Source organism: Drosophila rhopaloa, unplaced genomic scaffold (genome assembly GCF_018152115.1).
Source record: "Drosophila rhopaloa isolate 14029-0021.01 unplaced genomic scaffold, ASM1815211v1 contig_155, whole genome shotgun sequence".
NCBI classification, from domain to species: Eukaryota; Metazoa; Arthropoda; class Insecta; order Diptera; family Drosophilidae; genus Drosophila; species Drosophila rhopaloa.
This window is the reverse complement of record NW_025335034.1, coordinates 3,181,388-3,201,812: the sequence shown is the minus strand read 5'-3', so window position 1 is coordinate 3,201,812 and position 20,425 is coordinate 3,181,388. Positions and strand designations below refer to the sequence as shown.

At 44.8% G+C, this 20,425-nt stretch overlaps 6 protein-coding genes and 1 pseudogene across 6 annotated transcripts; 4 read left to right on the top strand and 3 right to left on the bottom strand.

Annotated features, from left to right (window-relative positions):
- The first annotated feature begins 3,495 nt into the window (after positions 1-3,495).
- On the top strand, positions 3,496-4,866 carry LOC108050540 (probable RNA methyltransferase CG1239). The gene is made up of 3 exons (XM_017132259.2): positions 3,496-3,615; positions 3,687-4,435; positions 4,603-4,866. Exons 1-3 carry the CDS (start codon positions 3,603-3,605, stop codon positions 4,765-4,767), a joined length of 927 nt encoding a protein of 308 aa, XP_016987748.1. The 5' UTR covers positions 3,496-3,602; the 3' UTR covers positions 4,768-4,866.
- On the bottom strand, positions 4,785-6,520 carry LOC108050539 (CCA tRNA nucleotidyltransferase 1, mitochondrial). Its single transcript, XM_017132258.2, has 2 exons — positions 5,261-6,520; positions 4,785-5,202 (listed from the first exon to the last, which is right to left on the bottom strand). Exons 1-2 carry the CDS (start codon positions 6,374-6,376, stop codon positions 4,867-4,869), a joined length of 1,452 nt encoding a protein of 483 aa, XP_016987747.1. The 5' UTR covers positions 6,377-6,520; the 3' UTR covers positions 4,785-4,866.
- Positions 6,521-6,976: 456 nt separating this feature from the next.
- LOC108050536 (glyoxylate reductase/hydroxypyruvate reductase-like) lies at positions 6,977-8,517 on the top strand. The gene is made up of 2 exons (XM_017132252.1): positions 6,977-7,165; positions 7,232-8,517. The coding sequence occupies exons 1-2, from the start codon at positions 7,026-7,028 to the stop codon at positions 8,133-8,135; spliced, it is 1,044 nt and encodes a 347-aa protein (XP_016987741.1). The 5' UTR covers positions 6,977-7,025; the 3' UTR covers positions 8,136-8,517.
- Positions 8,518-8,606: 89 nt separating this feature from the next.
- LOC108050535 lies at positions 8,607-9,755 on the top strand (annotated as a pseudogene).
- LOC108050532 (symplekin) lies at positions 9,699-13,936 on the bottom strand. Its single transcript, XM_017132247.1, has 5 exons — positions 13,741-13,936; positions 13,486-13,679; positions 11,304-13,426; positions 10,045-10,967; positions 9,699-9,945 (listed from the first exon to the last, which is right to left on the bottom strand). The coding sequence occupies exons 1-5, from the start codon at positions 13,825-13,827 to the stop codon at positions 9,775-9,777; spliced, it is 3,498 nt and encodes a 1,165-aa protein (XP_016987736.1). The 5' UTR covers positions 13,828-13,936; the 3' UTR covers positions 9,699-9,774.
- Positions 13,937-14,347: 411 nt separating this feature from the next.
- LOC108050533 (nuclear receptor-binding protein homolog) lies at positions 14,348-18,643 on the top strand. The gene is made up of 2 exons (XM_017132249.2): positions 14,348-15,974; positions 16,919-18,643. The coding sequence occupies exons 1-2, from the start codon at positions 14,838-14,840 to the stop codon at positions 17,699-17,701; spliced, it is 1,920 nt and encodes a 639-aa protein (XP_016987738.1). The 5' UTR covers positions 14,348-14,837; the 3' UTR covers positions 17,702-18,643.
- On the bottom strand, positions 18,635-20,387 carry LOC108050534 (m7GpppX diphosphatase). Its single transcript, XM_017132250.2, has 3 exons — positions 20,123-20,387; positions 19,907-20,059; positions 18,635-19,813 (listed from the first exon to the last, which is right to left on the bottom strand). Exons 1-3 carry the CDS (start codon positions 20,292-20,294, stop codon positions 19,008-19,010), a joined length of 1,131 nt encoding a protein of 376 aa, XP_016987739.2. The 5' UTR covers positions 20,295-20,387; the 3' UTR covers positions 18,635-19,007.
- Between the last annotated feature and the right edge of the window lie 38 nt (positions 20,388-20,425).

The following is a 20,425-nucleotide window of genomic DNA, read 5'->3' as shown; positions in this document are numbered from 1 at the left end:
AAATGCCATAACTTTGGTGTTTTTAAAGTTAGGAAGTTGGGATTTTTTATGAGTATTAAGAATGCATCATATGAATAATTTTGGAGAATATAATTTGCAGAATATTCTGCAAGGGTATTTCAACTTCGGTTCCGCCCGAAGTTAGCTTTCCTTTCTTGTTAGTATCTAGTTTCGCTTTTTTGCAATAAAAAGTTTCTTCTCCCAATTCAATCGATCGACGCCCCTTTAACCCCATTGAAACCCTATATAGCCATCGATCATGATCTCGCTTCCTTCCGCAAAAAATTCCCACAGTGCGAAAATCGGCGAAGGATTGCGATTGAGATTAGGAAAAGGAACCGAGCCTGGCGAAAAAGAAATTTACGAGCGATCAAATAACCGAGGCCAGGTATCAAAGGGTGCAGAATCCTGCCAAAGGTCCTCGGGCCGGGTTCAAATGTGTCACGTCTTATGATGTCACTGCTGGAGAAGCTGCAGCAGCTACCCCAGTGCGCAGATAGTCATCGGCCTTCTTCGGCTGCGTCCTCATCGTCATCCTCGTCCTGACCCCGCTCCTCGTCGGGTTCACTGTAAATTACGCGCAGAGGTGAAATGCAAACAAAGACGGATCGTCTTTGCCCTTGCCAAAGGTCTGTCTCGAGGTCTCCAACCCTTGCTCGCCGCTTTTCTTTTCTTTTCCCTACCTTTTCCCCTTTTCTTGCGCTCCTTTTTGTGACGAATTTAATGATTTTTGCCTCAAAACTGAAGCGATTTTTCATTGACCCAACGCGGGGTGAGTTCAGAGTTCGTCTTGGTTTGGCCTGAGTCTCTGTTATGCCAGCTTGAACTGGCAAATGCGTTCACCCGTGAAGACGCGGCTCTAAGGATATGTTTCCGGGTCCGACTAGGGCCTGGTTTTTGGGTCATTGCCGTATTAAGCCGAATTTATGGCAATCGAATGCCAATAGTCATGTAGATTAATGGCAATGGGTGCTCAAAGGTGAAATATTTAAGCTACGGTCTTTGAATTTGGATGGGTCAGGCAGAAAGAATACCTTGACCTATCCTTTTGGATTAAATGTTTTAAAAAAATATCCTACCAAAGATTCTATCCCCAAAAACGTATTTAATTAATGAAAGTAAGAATAAATTACTTTGTAAAAGATATTTTACTAAGGTCGTGTTTTTAAAAAATATTTTTTCATATATTTAGTTAATATGCAATAATGATATTTAAGTGAAACCAAGAGTATACCAAAACAATTTATTTATTTGTATTTTGTTTTCATTCTATTCAACCTTGAAATAACATAGCTACGAAAGGACCTTCAAGAAGATAAGATAATTTTGCACTAGAAATATTTTATAGACAAAGCTGTAAAATTTCGAAAAATCTTATACATTTAAGCATAATAATAGTAAAACGTGTCAAAGTTTTTCAAAAAAAAGTCTAGTTAATATAGTATTATAATATATTGTAATTATCTTCTTTGCACATCTCAACAGCCATGCATTGATTTCTATATTACACAAAGAAAACTACCCATAAAGTATATTTTTTGAGCTACAACAAGCAAATCTCTGCCACAATATCAAACACTTTAACCATCAAAACTACATTCATGAAAAAAGGGAAAATAGGCCAAATATGAACAGACTTTTCACTCATCCACTGAACATGCAAATGACCGTTTTGCGAGGGGAACAATGGCTTGGATCTTTCAAAATAATTTGATGCTACATTTGTATGCACAATATGGATGGGCAGGAGGAGGTGGAGGAAGGTGAGCGGGGTGCCGGAAATCGGGAATTGGGAGTAGACCAGCACGCTGACCCGAAATTATAAAGTTACAATAGCGCCGGCAGGCAACCCTTTGCTACCCCCGAACGAATCGAATTACAGGGGCTCTGCCGGACCGAGGACCATCACCATCACCATTACCATTACCATTACCCGTGGACCGACCCTTGGACAGCGTTGTCACCTCCGGGTTTGCTGGGCTTGTTAGTCGCGCCGCCCTTCGGAGCTACGGCGCTCATGTGGGTATTCAAAATAGCTCGATGCCAGCCCAAGGATTTGACCAAACAAATCCCTTCTAATTTCGAACAGAGAGCCGCGCATGTGCAGCAGATTAAATGTTGGACGCTGTGCAGCTTTCGTTGCACAAACTCGGGCAAACTGGTTTTGGATTTCGTATGCCTATGCCTATGCCCATGCCAGGATGCTGGGCTGTCCATCCATCAAAGGACTTTGGACGCTGAGGGGAAAAACAACAAGTCATTTGAAGTTTTAATAGATGCTGCATCCTTTTGTTGGGAAAAGTAGCTAAAACTGGTTCCTAAACCAGACCAACCCTTTTCTCTGGTCGGAAATTATATTTTTAATTTTATTTCCTTCGATTCGAGGATGTTTTCCCTGGGAAATGTCTTATGCGGTGCCTGCCTTTATTAAAAGAAATTTTACAATTTATTTTGATAGAATTTATCTCTTGCCGCTTAATGGGCACTTTGGGTTATGCCACCTTGAGAGACTTTGGGAAAATAAAAAGGGATTTAAAAATTCATAATTGCACTGACAATAAAAGGGCTATAAATTATCAAAGGAAACTCTGAATATTTACTAAAATTTGCGAAGAAACTACAAATAGTTTGGGAAGAGGAACCCAGAAGATTAAATCCGCAATTTGCCACGAGTCGGTCACTTAATCAAAAATTCCAGTTCAACCCTTGGCCGCACTTCAGCTGACCGCTGGTCCTCATCCAAACTATCATTGGCATTGTTCCGCATCCTCATCCCCCCATTCTTTTCACGGAGAAGGGTCAACATGCGGCACGCGCGAATGGTCAGGAATCTGTGTCCTGTGCGATTGCAGCCGACACATTTAACGGATACGGCAAACAAAGCAAGGATTTCGATTTGCAAAAACATATATTATGCTTTCATTAAGCGGGCTTTGTTATGTAAATTGCGCAAAAGCATTTTCCACCAACAGACATGTCGGCACTTGGTTCAGTCTCGAAATGAAAAAAACTAATAAGGTTGCTTTTAAACGGTTGGCAATTACAATTACAACTAAAAATAAAACTGATTAAGTTAGATTATGATATTAAAAATTGAGCCTGCAGTTGGAATTATATTTCATTAAAAAAAACAAAATATTATTTTTGAAACAATAAATGGATTTAAATTAACTAGATATTTAAAATCTAACCTTATTAACCAACATTTATTTTTTTAAAAAGAGTGAGTTTTTTTTTTTAAGAGTGAGCTAGATACAATCATGCAAATTACAAAAACCTTTCAACAGGAACCGGCAATATTCTATGCCGGAAATATATATATAATATTTTTTTGGCATAGATTTTATATTTGTTTTGGCGTTTTTACAGGCAATGTATACTCATGTATTCTACATGTCAGGGGCTGTAAATTTAAGACGAGCGCCAAATGAGAATTCTTGTGGTATTTATTATAGTATTTTTTCATTAACGAATCGTAAATTTTCAACTTTTTAGCTACGGTCACTCTGAAAGTGAACTTCCCGCGAGATGCTTTTAATTTTTTAGTTTTTTTATGTTTTATGACATATATTAATGAATTAGCTCATTGAAACTCAGCTTAAATGGACAACTGCAGTAAGTATTAAATGATGATTACAATATTTTCGTGTGACATTACAACATATGTTTGATTTGTTACATTTAAGATTTCACCATGGATTTGGAGAACAACAACAACACGCAGTTAACCGGAAAGGAACCGGAAAAATTTGCGGAGAAGCGAAAATCTGTAATTACCTCCGATGACAAGGCAGGTGAAACCAAAAGACTGAAAGTGGCGGATCCCGTTGTGAAGGCCACACAACGTCCGCCCACGCAGAGTCCGAAAAAACGTCTCCAACTGAACGGGAAGCCCAAGCACAACAAAGATCTTAACTTCACTTACGGCAACTATAAACACTATTATGGCAAGCGAATCCTGGATAAGGACTTCCACGATATTCGCCTGGACGTGCTAGGCACCAAGCCCGAATTGTTCCGGGGTAAACAGCTCCTGGACATTGGATGCAACTCCGGGCATCTGTCGATCCAGATTGCAAGAACCTTCGAGGCCAAGAGTCTCGTGGGCCTGGACATAGATCGTGGCCTGGTCAAGGATGCGCAAAATACCATCAACCACTTAAAGCGACAAGTGGACAATAAGCAGGGATTCCCCCACAACATGAAGTTCGTTCAGGGCAACTATGTCCTGGATGACGATGTGCTGCTGGAAATTGAGCGACCACAGTTTGATATTATTCTCTGCCTGTCTGTCACCAAGTGGATCCACCTTAACTTCTGTGATTCCGGCTTGAAGCAGGCCTTCCGCCGCATGTACCTGCAGCTGCGCCCGGGCGGCAAGCTGATCCTGGAGCCTCAGTCCTTTGACGGCTATAAGAGGCGCAAGAAGCTATCGGTGAGTCTCACTAGAAAGCCTAGTAATTTCTTAGCAAAAGTCTAATCCAGTAGTCGGATACTCATGATTATACTCATAACAAATCTGGCAAAATTATTGTTTACAAACTTGTCCTTAGACTTTGCTCTTAGGTTCGAATTTCCGTATTAAAGTCACCTTTTTTTCAGGAACAAATAAGAGAGAACTACAACGCTATTAAATTCAGACCTGAACAATTCACAGAATATCTGCTTAGCTCAGAAGTAGGCTTTGCCAAAATGGAACCCATGGGCACACCCGAGCACTGCGAAGCCGGATTCAAGCGACCCATTCAAGTTTTTACAAAAACATAAAATAATAAAAACCAGAGTAAACTTGATCCAAAGAAATGGTCGGAAAAACTTTTAATAAATATAAACAGCAAGAAGGAAGTCCTTGACATCGAATCAGTACTACTTTGAACGTTTTGCTTTAATGGGAGAACTTGGTATCTTTTCTAAGATGTCGGGAATCTTTTTCAGCAAGTCTATGTCGTTTAGTTGGAAATCGCTATCTGCCCAAAGTAGCCTAAGTTCTTCCAGAACAAGACCTAGCCGTATTTTCTTAAGACCATGCTCAGCCAAAGTATTGCCTCTAATCGGAAACTCCGGCTGTACCCAAGACTTAAGCTGATTGTAAAGTTCAAGTTTGTTGGAGTACTTCAGCAACTGTTCCACGTAATCTCGTTGGATGTACTTCTTCAAGCAAAGTTTCTGGTAGTCGCGCAGGGTCGTGTAATCTGTGTCCACCTAAAAGACGGAGTTTAAATTATGAGTTATTTGAAACACAAGCCGTGGTCTTCATTACCTTCTCTCGCTCCTGCGTGATGAACCTAGCCAGGTCCCGTTCGTAGGCGGATAACTTTAGGCGTTTGTGCATAGCTATGGCATCTTCCACCGAGTGCAGCATCCCTGCAATGTACAAAATGGGATAATGCGGCTTATCGAAGTTCTTCAGGGCTTCACAAAGTCGCTCGTATTCTTCCAGGTTGGGCTCAACAGGCAGCCCAATGTGCTCAAAAAGGTTACAACGGTGCATCTCCAGTAGCAGCTCGGATCCGTAATTGCCCACCACAATTTTTTGCAGTTCCGTCCATATCCGTTCACCGCTTATCTTTGCAAGGCCTCCCGCATTCTCCTTTACAGCAGCCAAAGTGGCCTCGTCGTGGTTATTTTCATCCTTAGCAATGCGCCCGTAAAAACGGAAGTAGCGCAGGATGCGAAGGAAGTCCTCCTTAATCCGGATACCCGCTTCGCCTACAAAGACCACACGACGCTCCTGCAAATCGTCGAAGCCATAAAAGTAGTCGTAGACGGTGCCATCGAAGCCCAAGAACATGGAGTTAATCGTCAAATCACGGCGGTTCGCGTCCAGTTGCCAGTTGGTGGTATATATCACCTCCGCATGGCGTCCATCGGTGCGTATGTCGATTCGCAGCGTGGTCACCTCGAAGTTCTCCTTGTCATTAATCCGAGGAGTAATAGTTCCGTGTTTTTCTCCATTTGCGTTGATCATCCGCACCTCCTCCTTCTCGAACATCGCTTTCATCTGGTCTGGAGTGGCGGTGGTGGCCAGGTCAATGTCTTTTGGCGGAATGCTCATCAGTATGTCGCGCACAGCCCCGCCTGCAATCCGCAGCTCGTAGTCGTACTTCTTAAACATAGCCTCCAGCTCTTTCAGCTCGGGCGTGAATATGCTTTGGAACTCTGGAGATTTCACCTTTCGGAATGCCGGATTCTTGCGCATCCTGGGCAATTTCCCTAGCTGGGCGATCAATTCGGGGGAGGCATCTCGTGGGCGAACCGGACACGGCGACATGCGACCGGCCATGGTCTTCATCCAGCGACTACTTTGTCGGACGTTCAACGCCAATGAGGCAAACGCACGTGTGGTCAGCTTAACGAGGCGGCGTGGGCCATTCATGGAGAGGTTTTGCCAAGCTTTACTTTTCCAAACACTCCTGCCTTTGTGTGTGATTTGTAAGCAACGGAACTATCGAAAAAGTTAAGATTAAATGTTTTGAGTTTGAGTTTCGTTACCAAATGTAATTTACACCCAGTATTTAGAGGGTATAATCATTTTGCAACTGGTACTTGTTTAATATGCAACTCTGCCAGTCAATTATAATAGATTTATTTGTGTTTGCATTGCAGATGTTCTTAAACCAACATTACTGCTGTACAAAAAACAAATTTCTAGATTAATAATTGTTATTTTTGTTGCTATTTTTAATAAAAATTACATAATTTAAATTTACATAAGTTCATAAATCGCTCCAGAAAAAAAAAATCCAAATTGTCACCCGAATATAGATCAGGTTTCATTGAGCTATAAATAAAGCAATAATATTTAGAGTTAAGGCATGGATCAGAATGCAAAAATTTAAACTTTACTTAAGGAACAGTAATCCTTCATATATAATGCATATATTTATACAGGGTATTCTGTGACCGAGTTTTCCAACTTGTGTGCACTTTATTGCTTAGGGGTATTTTTGAAATACCGAATTCGGGCACACTTATGGAAACCTGTTACTTTGTTTACCGTCTTCTTTTTCCGGAAATTTGAATAAATGCCACCGCGATTGGTACTCGCTCAAGTCAGAAACTTCTTGCAACTAGGACACCGAACTCGAAGGATGAGCTCCAAACCAAGTGTGTACGTGACTCGACCAGATGTGGACGATAGCGGTCTGGAATTGCTGCGCAAGAGGTTTGTTTTTATTGCTGCCGGCTAATTAGCATATGTGCTAATTGTAACGTGCATGACATTTTCCAGCTGCCAGGTCAGCACTTGGCATGAGACTTTTCCTGTTCCCCGCTCCGAACTGATCCGCGAGGTGGCCGGAAAAGATGCCCTCTACTGCGCCCTAACCGACAAGGTCGACAAGGAAGTTCTGGATGCTGCCGGTCCACAGCTGAAGTGCGTGGCCACCATCTCTGTGGGCTACGACCACATCGATGTAGAGGAGTGCAGAAAACGTGGCATTCGAGTGGGCTTCACACCGGACGTGCTGACGGATGCAACGGCGGAACTGACGCTTGCCCTCCTCCTAGCCACCAACCGGCGCTTGTTTGAGGCCAACAGACAGGTTTACAATGGCGGCTGGAAATCGTGGGCCCCTATGTGGATGTGCGGCCAGGGGCTGAAGGGCTCCCGGGTGGGTCTTCTAGGCTTTGGACGCATCGGCCAAGAGATTGCGGCACGCATTGTGCCCTTCAAGCCCGCAGAGATAACCTACACGACACGCACGGCAAGACCAGAGGAGGCGGCTGCTGTTAATGCCCGACACGTCGACTTTGACGAGATGATCCGCAACTCAGACTTTATCGTTGTCTGTTGCGCCCTAACGCCACAGACCAAGGAGATTTTCAATGCATCGGCCTTTCAAAAGATGAAGTCCAACTGCATCTTTATCAACACTGCTCGAGGTGGGGTTGTAGACCAGAAGGCCTTACACGATGCTTTGACAACAAAGCAAATTCAGGCCGCTGGTCTTGATGTCACGACGCCGGAGCCATTGCCACTCGACGACCCCCTTCTCAAGCTGGATAACGTGGTTATTCTCCCGCACATTGGTAGTGCTGACATCGAAACACGCAAGGAAATGTCCCGCATTACGGCTCGAAATATAATTGCTGGTCTAGCTGACAAAAAAATGGAAGCCGAAGTATCATTGTAAATGCAAAGCATTCTAAGTATATTTTTCGATCCAAATGTTTTTAAAACTGTTTTATTTTTTAATTAAAAACATATTTCTAAAATCATAAAAAATTACAATATCTTGAGTTCGATGCGCTTAAGTTAAAAAAAACTATGTTACATATGTCGATTTTTCCAATCAGGTTCCGATCGTTCCAATGGCAAGATCGACTTGTCGTTCAGGAATATGTATATCTCATGTGGTTGAAAATGCGTTACTGCGTTACAAACTTCTGACTCAAATTATAATATTTTCTGGTACATTTATAGATTTACTTATTATTTTTAAATACAACTTAATTAATTCGCTTGGAGAATCTTGTCTTTATTAAATAAAATAAATATATCTTACTTAAGATCAATTGACATTGTCGACATACATATGTTAAAATATTTATACTTGTACCCTATACACTGAATTTAAATTACCCATCTGCAGCTGAACTCTCCAATGACCTTAAGGATAATGCTCCCACGATTGATAATTCGAAATTTTTGGCAGCTAGGATTTCATTCGATGCCGTTTAGCTCCAAGCCCAGTATTTACGTGACGCGGCCTGATATGGATCCTAGCACTATGGAGTCATTGTGTAACAGGTTTTTACCATTAATATTAGAGCTCATATAAATAATATGAAATGCCGTTCAACAGCTGCCAAGTAAGCACTTGTGATAAACCATTGCCAGTACCTCGCGATGAGCTTATCCGCCAGATTTCGAGAAAAAATGCCCTGTTTTGCACCATATTTGAGAAGATTGATAAGGAAGTACTAGATGCTGCCGGCTCCCAGCTAAAGTGTGTGGCCACCTACTCGGTGGGCTATGAACATCGACGTTGAGGAGTGCCAAAAGCGGGGAATTCGCGTGGGATACACTCCAGGAGTGCTAACGGATGCCACGGCGGAGCTAGCAGTTGCTCTCCTTTTAGCCGCCAACCGGCGACTGATCGAGGCCACAAAGCAGGTTTACAATGGCGGCTGGAAAGACTGGGCGCCCATGTGGATGTGCGGCAAGGGTTTGAAGTGTTCGCAAGTGGGTTTTTTCGGTTTTGGTCGTATTAGCCAGGAGATAGCTGCACGCATTTTCCCTTTCAAGCCCGCGGAGATAACATACACGACCAGAACGAAACGAACGAAGGAGGCGGAGGCAGTCAATGCCAGCCATGTGGAATTTGATGAGATGCTTTCCAAATCCGACATTATTGTGGGCTGCGCCGCTCTAAACCCTCAGACTAAAGAGATCTTCAATACAGCTGCCTTCCAGAAAATGAAATCCAACTGCATATTTATTAATATAGCTCGTGGCGGAATTGTAGATCAGATGGCCCTGCTGGAGGCGTTAGAATCAAGGTGTATTCAAGCCGCAGGCCTCGATGTTACCACTCCAGAGCCCCTGCCCTTGGACCACCCTCTCCTCAAGTTGGACAACGTGGTTATTCTTCCCCACATCGGCAGCGCCGAGATTGAAACCCGCAAAGAAATGGCCCGGATCACGGCCCGGAATATTCTGGCTGCCCTTTTGGGTGAAAAAATGGTAGCTGAAGTGAATGTGTAATATAAACTTTGTCTTATTCAGTAAATTGGGGATGTCTATGAGCTAACAAAACAATTGAGTAGAAGCTAATCCTCGCCAGGCGGCAAAGGTTGGTTTAGATCGCTGGCGCTGGGCGGGGGAACAGGCAAGGGCACCAGGGACGTCAGCACGGGCACTGTCGATATAACGCCGATTTCTGACGGATCCTGCACCTCCTTCTTGATATGCTCTGCGCTAATGTAACCACCACTTTCGTCCTAAAATGGAGTGCAACAAAACGTTAATGAAATCATGTGACACCTTTAGATTTTCAGAATACAATATTGTAAAGCGCTAAATGTTAACTTAATAGTTACCGTAACGAATACATCCACCGACTTTCCGGAGATTATGTCCAGCACCTGTTGGGTAATGCCGCTGCCATTCATCGGCTCATCCTGCATGCTCTCTGCGTATTCCGACAAAGCTGGTCTAAGATCGGGGCACTGCAGCAGTGCGTCCACCAGCTGAGCGGGAGGAAGGTGCAGCAGAATCGGCATGGATTGCGGCTTAAGACGCTGTACAGTTTTCAGGAAGCCCTCCCAGATGACTTTTTGCCGCCAGACCTGCTTCATGATCAGTCGCTGCAACAAGTTCATTACAAAGTTGGCAAGGCGCGGATACAGAGTAAGGCTCTGGATGGTTGTGCGCATCATCAGAGTAGGCAGTGGGATGACCTCCACCAGCTGCTGGAGCACAGCCATAAGCACCTCCTGGGTGTACAACTCTCTTTCGGCCAAGCACAGTGACGTGGCCTTGACGATGGCCTTCAGGTCACATACACTCGAGTCAATCGTATGCAGAGCCACCAGAATATCCGTGGGGGACAGGGCCATCGTTTGATGAGCGAACTCAGCGCCAATGCCTAGCAAACGGTTGAAGACCTCTTTGACCACGGCGGGGTTCAGTTTAATCAACTTGGGGAGAACGGCGATCAGCTCGGAGCGGGACAAACCACTCAGTACGGGTATCATTACTCGCACATCCTTGACCTTGTTGTGGTAGAGATCACGCACCCGTCGGACCAAATCCTCTCGGGGCACGGGTACTCGTTCCGTCAGTATGTAGATAATTCGGATTACCAGGGTCTCCATGCCCTTGGGGCAGCTCTCGATAAGATGGAGCAGTGTATGGTTTTCCACACCCAGCTTCTTTATAGGATTATCCAGGCTACGCAGGATGGTGCGCTTCAGTTCAGCGGAGGTGGCCACGAACACTTGACAAATTTGTTCCACATAAACTAGAAAGACAAGGATGTATTGGTATTTAAAAAAATGAAATTATATAAATAGGCTTCTTTGTTCGCAACCTCTTTAAATTTATCTATATTCGGTTTTATTGGAACAAGTTCAAAATGAACACCGATTAATTGTATTTTTTTGGTCTAATTTACATATTTTGTACTGCTTCGGTAATTATTTCACGAAGTTCGATATGACTGCAGTGAAGCGATAACACCAACGGGCAAAAACCATGTTGAATGAAGAAAATATGTATAACAATAAAATTCGCCGAACAGAATGAAAAATTTTTGAAAAAAAAAGGTGATTATTGAAAAATTTGTGTGAAAACTTACCCTCCGGCTTGTAGGGCATTAGGGTAAGTGCCAAACCAAGGCACACCTTGGCCGTATCCTCCCGCCAGGCTGATTCTGCTGTTGGTCGACCAAACTCTTGCGAGAAAACTGCGACCGGAGGCGCGTCCTGCTCCACAAACTTTATCCACTCCAAAGCGAATTCGTCAATCCGGGCTGGAAGGATTTTGTGAACATGGTAAAGACTAACAAGGTGGGTCAGTGCTCGATCCCGAAGGTCAGCCCGCTCGTGTACGGAGAAGTGGAGCAACGCTCGCACAAAGCGATTTTTTCGCGGAGGCCTGAGCACGGCCAAGTCCTTAATCAGCTCCAATCCGTGCTGGGAGAACTCATCGACCAAGCTAAGCTGAACAAGATGCCCAATTGAATCTTCCGGCAAGATGGGTGCCTCTAGATAAACGCGACGTATGAGTATAATCTTATCCTTGTGATCACAACGCTCTCCAATGCCAAAAATGAGCTTATTTAGCAACTCGTTGTAGGCGTGATCGGGCCGATTCTCTGTCTTTACGTAGGTATGCCTTGTGAATCCTTGCAGCAGGGAGTACTCCTCAAAGAGCCAGGAGAAGGCAAGGTCAATGCGCTGCTTCACATCCTCCAAGATAAACTCCATGATGCCATAACGGACGTTGTCCGGAAAGGTGGCCGCAATTACGGTGACCAGCTTGCGACGCCTAAAGGACACACCTCCCTTTATGCACTGGCGCTCCGAGTTAAGAATCCGACGCACTGCTTCTGTAAGGAATTTCTCCTTCAGATTTCGCGACAGAGGCTTGGTAATCTCCTGCAGCTTAAGCGTCTTGGCGCGCTCCTTCATCTTTTCGATTACAGTCTGCTCGCCCTTAGCGCGCTCCATGGTCTCGCGCAGCTTCTTGGTTGCCTCCTCCTTCCGCTGCAGCTCTTCCTCACTCAGCTTTGGGACAGATTCCTCTTCCACTTCCATGGGAGTAGATGCTGACTCATTAGCCAGCATTTTTTTAATCCTCATGGGCGGCTCCCGACTGAAGGTTGCGGCACCTGGACCGAGGCGTTTTTCTGAAAGCTGCTCACCGAACATTTTCGAAATGTTGGTCACCTGCTGTTGGATGGACATTTGTCGGATGGGCGTGTATTCCTCGAGAAACTTTTCAGGGACTTCTACTGGCAGACTGGGCAGGAACTCCACCACCAGACTCACTACAGTTTCCGGATTGCGGAGATGTTCAGCCAGGAACTTTTCATTGACACGGGTGGACTTTTGCTTTTGCCGCTCCAACTCCTCGGTATCCAACTCCATCTCCCGCTGTTGCTGCTCGCGCTGCTCGCTGGCCAAGCGTGCTCGCTTCGCGAGACTTTGTGCGGCATTTTCTAGAATGCGTTTTTGTCGCCGAGCCATCTCCTGCTTGTCCATCTTGGGCATCAGCTTCTGAATCTCATTTGTCGAAGAACCCAGGTCCACTAGCATTCCTCGAATAGTGCCTGAGAACTCAAAGGCGCCGCGATTCTTCATCAGTGTTTGCAGCTGCATTTTAAGACTCTTACGCACGGAGCTCACCTGCGAGTCAGTGAGAGTGGGCGGCAGGTTAGCGTTTAATTGCTTGAAAGCATCCACTACGGCGCCCATAAAGACGGGACGCATTTTTGCCACCGTGCACAGGCTGCTTGTGCAGGCAATCAAGTTTACTGAGGAAATATGAGTGGTGCCGTGGAACTGAAGCAATATATCGAATATGTTATTGCCCTCCTCTTGCAGCTTTTGGCGTCTGAAGAGCTTGCAATGATCGGGGACATCGCCCAGCGAGAAGTCTCCATCCCGTTTAAGACTATCCTCGTCAGCAAAGCTCTGCAGGACAACCACGCCCTCCAGAAACTTAATAGCGTTGGTGCGTATGCCGTCGTTTTCGTTGTCGATCATGTCCAGAATCTGAGCCTTGATCAGGCTTAGGATGTTCCATGCCTGCTCCGCACTGTCACCAGGTTCCATGAGGTTGCACAAGTGCTGCAATCCATTTTTGTAGATGCTTCCGCAGGCCTGAATCACTCGCTTGATCACTTGTGCCGAGTTATCCCTCAGTAGCATAGACACGATGTTGATGACATGAGGCAGTAGCTCCACCTTCACTTTGCTGGAATGGAAGTAATACGTTGGAGTAATCAGGTCCCTTAATTTTGATTGTCATTTTACCACACTTGCTCCACAAAGGCGACCACCTGCTTACGGACTTCCATGTTCTGGTCATGGGCCAAGGATAGCACTGGCTCCAGGAACTCCTCTGCCAGCTCTACGCAGGATCCCAGGATAGTCTCCTGCACCTTCACCAGCAGTTCGCATTTGCTTGCAGCCGAAGCGATGGCCAGTTCATTACACCACTCAACCACCTGAATGGGAAAATATATAGTCAATACAGCCAACATTGCTCATTTGGGAACCATTTCTTACCTTCGCCCTAGCAGTGGCCGTTTTTTCGTCTGTGAAGAGATTGGCCGTCTCCGAGACGAACTGGCTACGTCCAATTATGCTGTCCATGATCGGTCAGTTCCAGCAGATTTCTCCCAAATGTACAAAGAATTTACAAAATGTTCAAGAGCTGCCGGCACAGATGGCAAGCGGTTAACCGATAACCTTTGAGTAACTTATCGAAAACGGCTTAGAGGGGTTGGCAAATTGGGCTATTTCACGCCAAATCTAAATATTGTAGGAAAAAATGTTTTTGTTGTATATATTTACATTCTATTGGTATTCTATTCGTTTAAAACTATTAAGGTAAATACTTGATCTCATAATTGGGGTGCCACAGAAATTTATTAATATGGGTTACAAATTTAGCATTAGATTGATAAGATTGACAACTTACCGCGAATCTATTTCAATTATTCAATTATACTTATTATTTGATTTTATAGTCGATTTTACATGAAACAGCAAACAGCTGAACAGGATTAAACAATTCAAAATTTAAGTGCTTAGGGAATACCCCAAATCTAGCCTTTTTCATCAATTTAAGATCTGCATAGCTATCGATAGCAAGATGCACTGCTGGCCAGCGATATGAGGGGGTGACTATCGATAAGCCAGAGGCATCGATTTGCTCACATTTCTTGGGTGTTTTAGCGTGAAAAAACGCCTAAATAAACGAATCGGCATAGTGTCAGGCCAGAAAGTCCAACCAACGGATCGCCGTTCGCGCCGCAGTCGAGGATTGGAGCAGCCGACGCCAACGAAGGCGCCGAAAAAACGTAGCACCAGCCGTCAGCCGTCGCAGCCGAGTGTTTACTGGGCAAGGGGTACAGCGGAGGAGGGAGTGGGAGTTCGTGCGTGTGTATGTGTGCGCCAGTGAGTGGGCAGAGGCAGCGGCAGAGGAGCAGCAGCGGATGTAGCTCGTTGCCCGGACCCCGCAGTGGATACCACGAAAAGCGATCGTAAACGTACGTAGGCCAACTTGGAGGCACAAAGAAAATAAACACTGGAAACCGAAGACGAGGCCTTCTGGAACAGAAAAGCTCAACAGCCGCAGCCGCGTCGGTGACCGCACCCTAATGTCAAATAGCCAAGCAAATGCCGGCAACAGCGGTAGCGCGGTAGCGGATGAACCGAGCCAGCACCACCCCCCCTTGACGGCCGCACCAGCAAATGCATCCTGCCCAGCAGCGACGCCAGCGTCGCAGTCGACGCAGCTGCCGGCGCCGCAGTCGCAGCAGGCGCCCCCGCACATAGTTGGTGCCTCAACAGCTGATGCAGGCAGCGGCGTTGCGGTCGGTGTTAGCGAAGGTGTCAATCTGGACTCGTCGCCACGCGAGTCTGGTGACGATTCGGAGGATGAGAGCGAGATCCTGGAGGAGTCGCCCTGCGGACGCTGGCTGAAGCGGCGAGAGGAGGTGGACCAGCGCGACGTGCCCGGGATCGATTGCGTCCATCTGGCCATGGACACCGAGGAGGGCGTGGAGGTCGTGTGGAACGAGGTGCAATATGCCAGCCTGCAGGAGCTTAAGTCGCAGGAGGAGAAGATGCGGCAGGTGTTTGACAACCTGCTGCAGCTGGACCACCAGAACATCGTCAAGTTCCACCGCTACTGGACGGACACGCAGCAGGCGGAGCGGCCCCGGGTGGTCTTCATCACCGAGTACATGTCGAGCGGGTCGCTAAAACAGTTCCTCAAGCGCACCAAGCGCAACGCCAAACGGCTGCCTCTGGAGTCGTGGCGCCGCTGGTGCACCCAGATCCTGTCCGCGCTCAGCTATTTGCATTCCTGCTCGCCGCCCATCATCCACGGCAACCTAACCTGTGATAGCATCTTCATCCAGCACAACGGCCTGGTCAAGATCGGCTCGGTGGTCCCGGACGCGGTGCACTACAGCGTTCGGCGGGGCCGCGAGCGGGAGCGGGAACGCGAGCGGGGCGCTCACTACTTCCAGGCGCCGGAGTATGGCGCCGCCGACCAGCTGACCGCCGCGCTCGACATCTACGCCTTCGGGATGTGCGCCCTAGAAATGGCCGCCCTGGAGATCCAGCCCAGCAACAGCGAGTCGACTGCCATCAATGAGGAGACCATCCAGCGCACAATCTTCAGCCTGGAGAACGATCTGCAGCGCGACCTGATACGGAAGTGTCTCAATCCGCAGCCGCAGGATCGGCCCAGCGCCAACGATCTGCTTTTCCACCCACTGCTATTCGAGGTGAGCTAACACTCGAATCAACAAGTTCTCAATTTAAGTTCCGCATGACAATTGCCTTGTTAAGTGGACTGTGTAACCTAATTATCTGATACATTTTGGGAAAGTGAGTTTCAGTATGGTATTGTTTATTTAATCAATTTCAATTTCTGTATTTAAATAAACCAAAACTATACGGAGTGTCAAGGAAAAAAAAATTCAAGAAAGATCTTTCAGAAAGTCTCCGAATTTTTTATAACACAGAAAAACTAAGATTTCCGTAGCATCTACGATTTTAAAGAACGTTGTTTAGGAAGATTTGTGGGACCCTTTTAGTTATGTATTTATTTATTATTTACCCGTATCAGTAAAAGCAACAATAAAATGTTGTTCCAAATAGGAAATAGCTGGAGCACAACAAATTAACCTCTCCCAGAAAGTTTTTCTTGTTGCACTGTTTTTAAAATGTATCTTAGAAATTATCCTAAATATAACCTATTTTAATTTTTTTGACTTAGTATAGATTAGTTTGTGAAACCCACGATTTTTATGGTCTGAATAAGATTATATTGAAAACATCTCAGATTAGATATCAGACAAGAATAAATATGACTTGCTACTCATCCTAATCCAAATATATGGATGTTTTCAACTAATACAATATCCCTTGTTATTAAATTTGGCCATTTTTGAGAAAGTTATTTATGTTTATATGATATGTCATTGTTTGTTTATTTTTAAAATGTAATGTGTCTGCAGTCTTGAATCAAGAGAAGTTAATGATTGGTGGTCCTAATTCTTTCATCCGTTTTGTGGATTGTGTCTTATTAAATTGGTAAAGTTTAAGTGGCTTAGTATTTGATTTATAATTTTCTTTTTTAGGAAAGGTTAAAATAAATATACTATAAACTATTTATTTTTAATTAAATAAATAAACCAGGATTTAATCTCATTTGTTGCTCACGCAGGTGCACTCCCTCAAACTGCTGACTGCCCATTGTCTGGTCTTTTCGCCCGCCAACCGCACCATGTTCTCGGAAACCGCCTTCGACGGACTGATGCAGCGTTACTACCAGCCGGACGTGGTTATGGCCCAGCTTCGGTTGGCCGGCGGCCAGGAGCGGCAGTATCGCCTGGCAGACGTTTCGGGCGCCGACAAACTGGAGAAGTTCGTTGAGGACGTCAAGTACGGTGTGTATCCGCTAATTACGTACAGCGGCAAGAAGCCGCCCAATTTCCGTTCGAGGGCTGCCTCCCCGGAGCGAGCTGACTCCGTGAAGTCGGCCACGCCGGAGCCGGTGGACACGGAGTCACGGCGCATCGTAAACATGATGTGCAGCGTGAAAATCAAGGAAGACAGCAATGACATAACCATGACAATACTGCTGCGCATGGACGACAAAATGAACCGCCAGCTAACATGCCAGGTCAACGAGAACGATACGGCGGCGGATCTCACCAGCGAACTTGTGCGCTTGGGCTTCGTCCATCTTGACGACCAAGACAAGATCCAGGTGCTGCTGGAGGAGACGCTGAAAGCAGGCGTTATGAGCGACGGTGCCGGGGCAGAGAGTTCAGGTGCCGGGGTTACCACCACAGCGACCATGGCGGCCTTAGAGCAGCTGGAGCGCAATTGGTCGATTTCCTCGGACACGGACAAGCAGGGCACTGCCGTGATGTATGTACCGCAGGATCAGCAGCACCCGGATCTGGACGTGGACGTGGAGCAAATGGGCACGACGAGCAATTGAAAGTATCAGCTTAGTATTCAGGGCAGGCCGGCGCGTATTGTTTTTATTGTATTGGGAAATTACACATAACGATTTTATTACTGCTATTATTTGTTATTTTTATATATATACCTATATATATGTATATGTATGTATGTATTTGAAATAATATTTATGTATGTATGTACCATAAACGATGTTAAACCAGGCTTCCAGGCTAAACAATTCGATGACATAGACACACAAACCACACAAGAGGTGGGTCGACTCGCAGAAACTGAAAATGATATATGTTCTTTAACCCGCAATCTGGGACTTAGGAACTCTAAATATAAAATTAATTGTGTTTTTGATAACGTAGAAGGAAACCCGAAAACCGTAACCGAAAAATGTAGAAAATATTTGCGGTTAAACATTCTTTGCTTGCCTGCTAAATACATTGTTAGTGTTATAGTTTCTTTGGCAAAATTGATTAGAATTGTTTCGATCTGATGTTCCGGACCTAGGATTTTTACTAAAATTTCGATCCACCAACAACACACTTTTGAATATACGCAGCTAACTAGCTTACAAAAATCAAAGCATTCGCTAATCATAACTCTGGAAAAAGCGCGAATGGAATTCGCCGCTCCCAAAGCTAGACACAACTCGATTACGAAAATCCAGATACCCTCAGATTTCGAAAAAATCATCTAGACGCCACTTCGAAGGTGATTTTTTCTAGGACTATATCAAATTTGATAAATTAGCCATGCCGCGACGAGAACAAAACGTAAAACCGCAGTGGAATGTATTTAAATGTATTACAAATATAAACAAATACGCAAGGCCACGAAAAATAATAAATAAATTATTTAACTAAAAACCTATATAAACACAAGCAGAGCATGCAACAAAAATAATACACAACAGACATAGCTACACTATTATTAAATAAATAAAGATGGCAACCAGCTGACAAATTTTAAAGTCGTTTTCTTTATTTTTTTAAATTTGTTTAGTTTTTGTAAATAATAATGTGTGATTAACGCGCTATGCGAAAAATAAATTGGATAAACGATCTCAACTATTTAGATAAATTCAGTTAAAAAAAAGAAATTCTGAGGATTTTTAAGTGAAAGAAATAAATTTTCAGTAGTCACAGTAGGTGATGGAGCTCAAGACACTAGTTGTAAATCCCCTACATCATTTTAAGAAAAATGAATACTTTATTTTGGTTTGTATTCATACGTACATAAATGTAGGTTACATTTATGTTTCATTAAGTAATAAACCTTGAGTGGGATTCTTTTGAATTTCATCGACTTTTAGGCTATAGAAATAAAACTTAAGCACACGCCTTGACAGCCTCGGCCTCTTTGGGCTCTGGGGTGGCCAGCTTAATGCGCTTGCACTGTCTCTCCTCCGATTCCTCATCACTGAAGACTTCTGTTGCTGCGGTGGTTGAAGGTTTCTTCTCACGCTGCTCCTTATCATCACTCAATACTAATACCTTTCGAATCGGTTGCTCCTCCTCGTAGAGATCCAAAAGCTTGTTGCCTTCGTACAGGACGAAGGGCAAAGTAGCTCGCTGATAATAGTCCGGCAGTAACTCTAAGTTGTTGATCACCGTGTCCAGCATGTGAGACTTCTCACACCAGATGCCTGGAGCGTCGTTCTTAACCGGATTAATGTGCACATGCAGGTGGTAAAAAGACGGCTGGTAGTGGAAGTACATGCGTAGCTGGTTGGGATTCAGGCCGTAGCGCTTGGAAATTGCGTCCTTCGACGACTGGCGTAGATTACGCAGCAGATCAAGGTGGCTCCCGTTCAGATCCCGAAGTGATTTGATGTCATGCTTGTGGACAATGCCCAGCAGGTAGAGGTTTTCCACATTACGCCCGTCCCATTTGAGGTCGGGCAGTAGGATGAAGCCAGTCTCGGGATCCTCGTCCTCAAACACGATCCGTTCCTTCTCCTGCTTGTGATCGAGTATGTTGTAGACCCAATCTAGGGAGAACTGGCTTGACGTCAGATAGGGCTTCGTTATCTTTTGGTAGAGATCAGGCGTTTCCCGAATGAGATATTTCTGGCAAACGGAATATTTTTCGATGTGCTTGTCGGTGGCGGGATATATGACTGTGCTCTTTACGGCTGTGAAAAGGGAGAATATTTATAAGATTGGATTGATTTTGTAATAAAATAATTTAGTCCGATTTAAAGTAAGGTTTATAGGGTAATACTTGCCGCACAAATCTCGGCTGGGCACAACCTGAAAACTGCCGTAAATATTATTGATAAACTCAGTCGCCACCTTCAATTCCGCGTTAAAATAACTGGGTTTCTTTGGAGACTCCTTAGTTGGCGGCTCGGCCGTGGCCACATCGCTTTCCCGGTAAGCTGCAGAAGGATTTAAAATATATATGTATGTAGAGCACTTTTTACTTTTAATTGACTACTCACCATTTTTCTCAAAGACAACAATTGCATCGTCAGTTTCCGATAGGTCAGGAAACGTACCGAGGAGGGAAATGCTTTTCCTCACACTGTTGTTGGTTAATATCCGCTTCAGCCGGAACTTGGACAAATCGTACGACGGCGACTTTACCTCTGCACTTTCAACTGGTTCCGGCATTTTATTATTATTGAATTAATAAATTATTAATGTTTTTAATGTTTCTTGCGGCTTTTTCAGAGACGCAGCGTGACCGTAGCTGGGGTCTCAGAAATTTACCTTCAGTATGCCAAATCTAGATTAACTTGCTT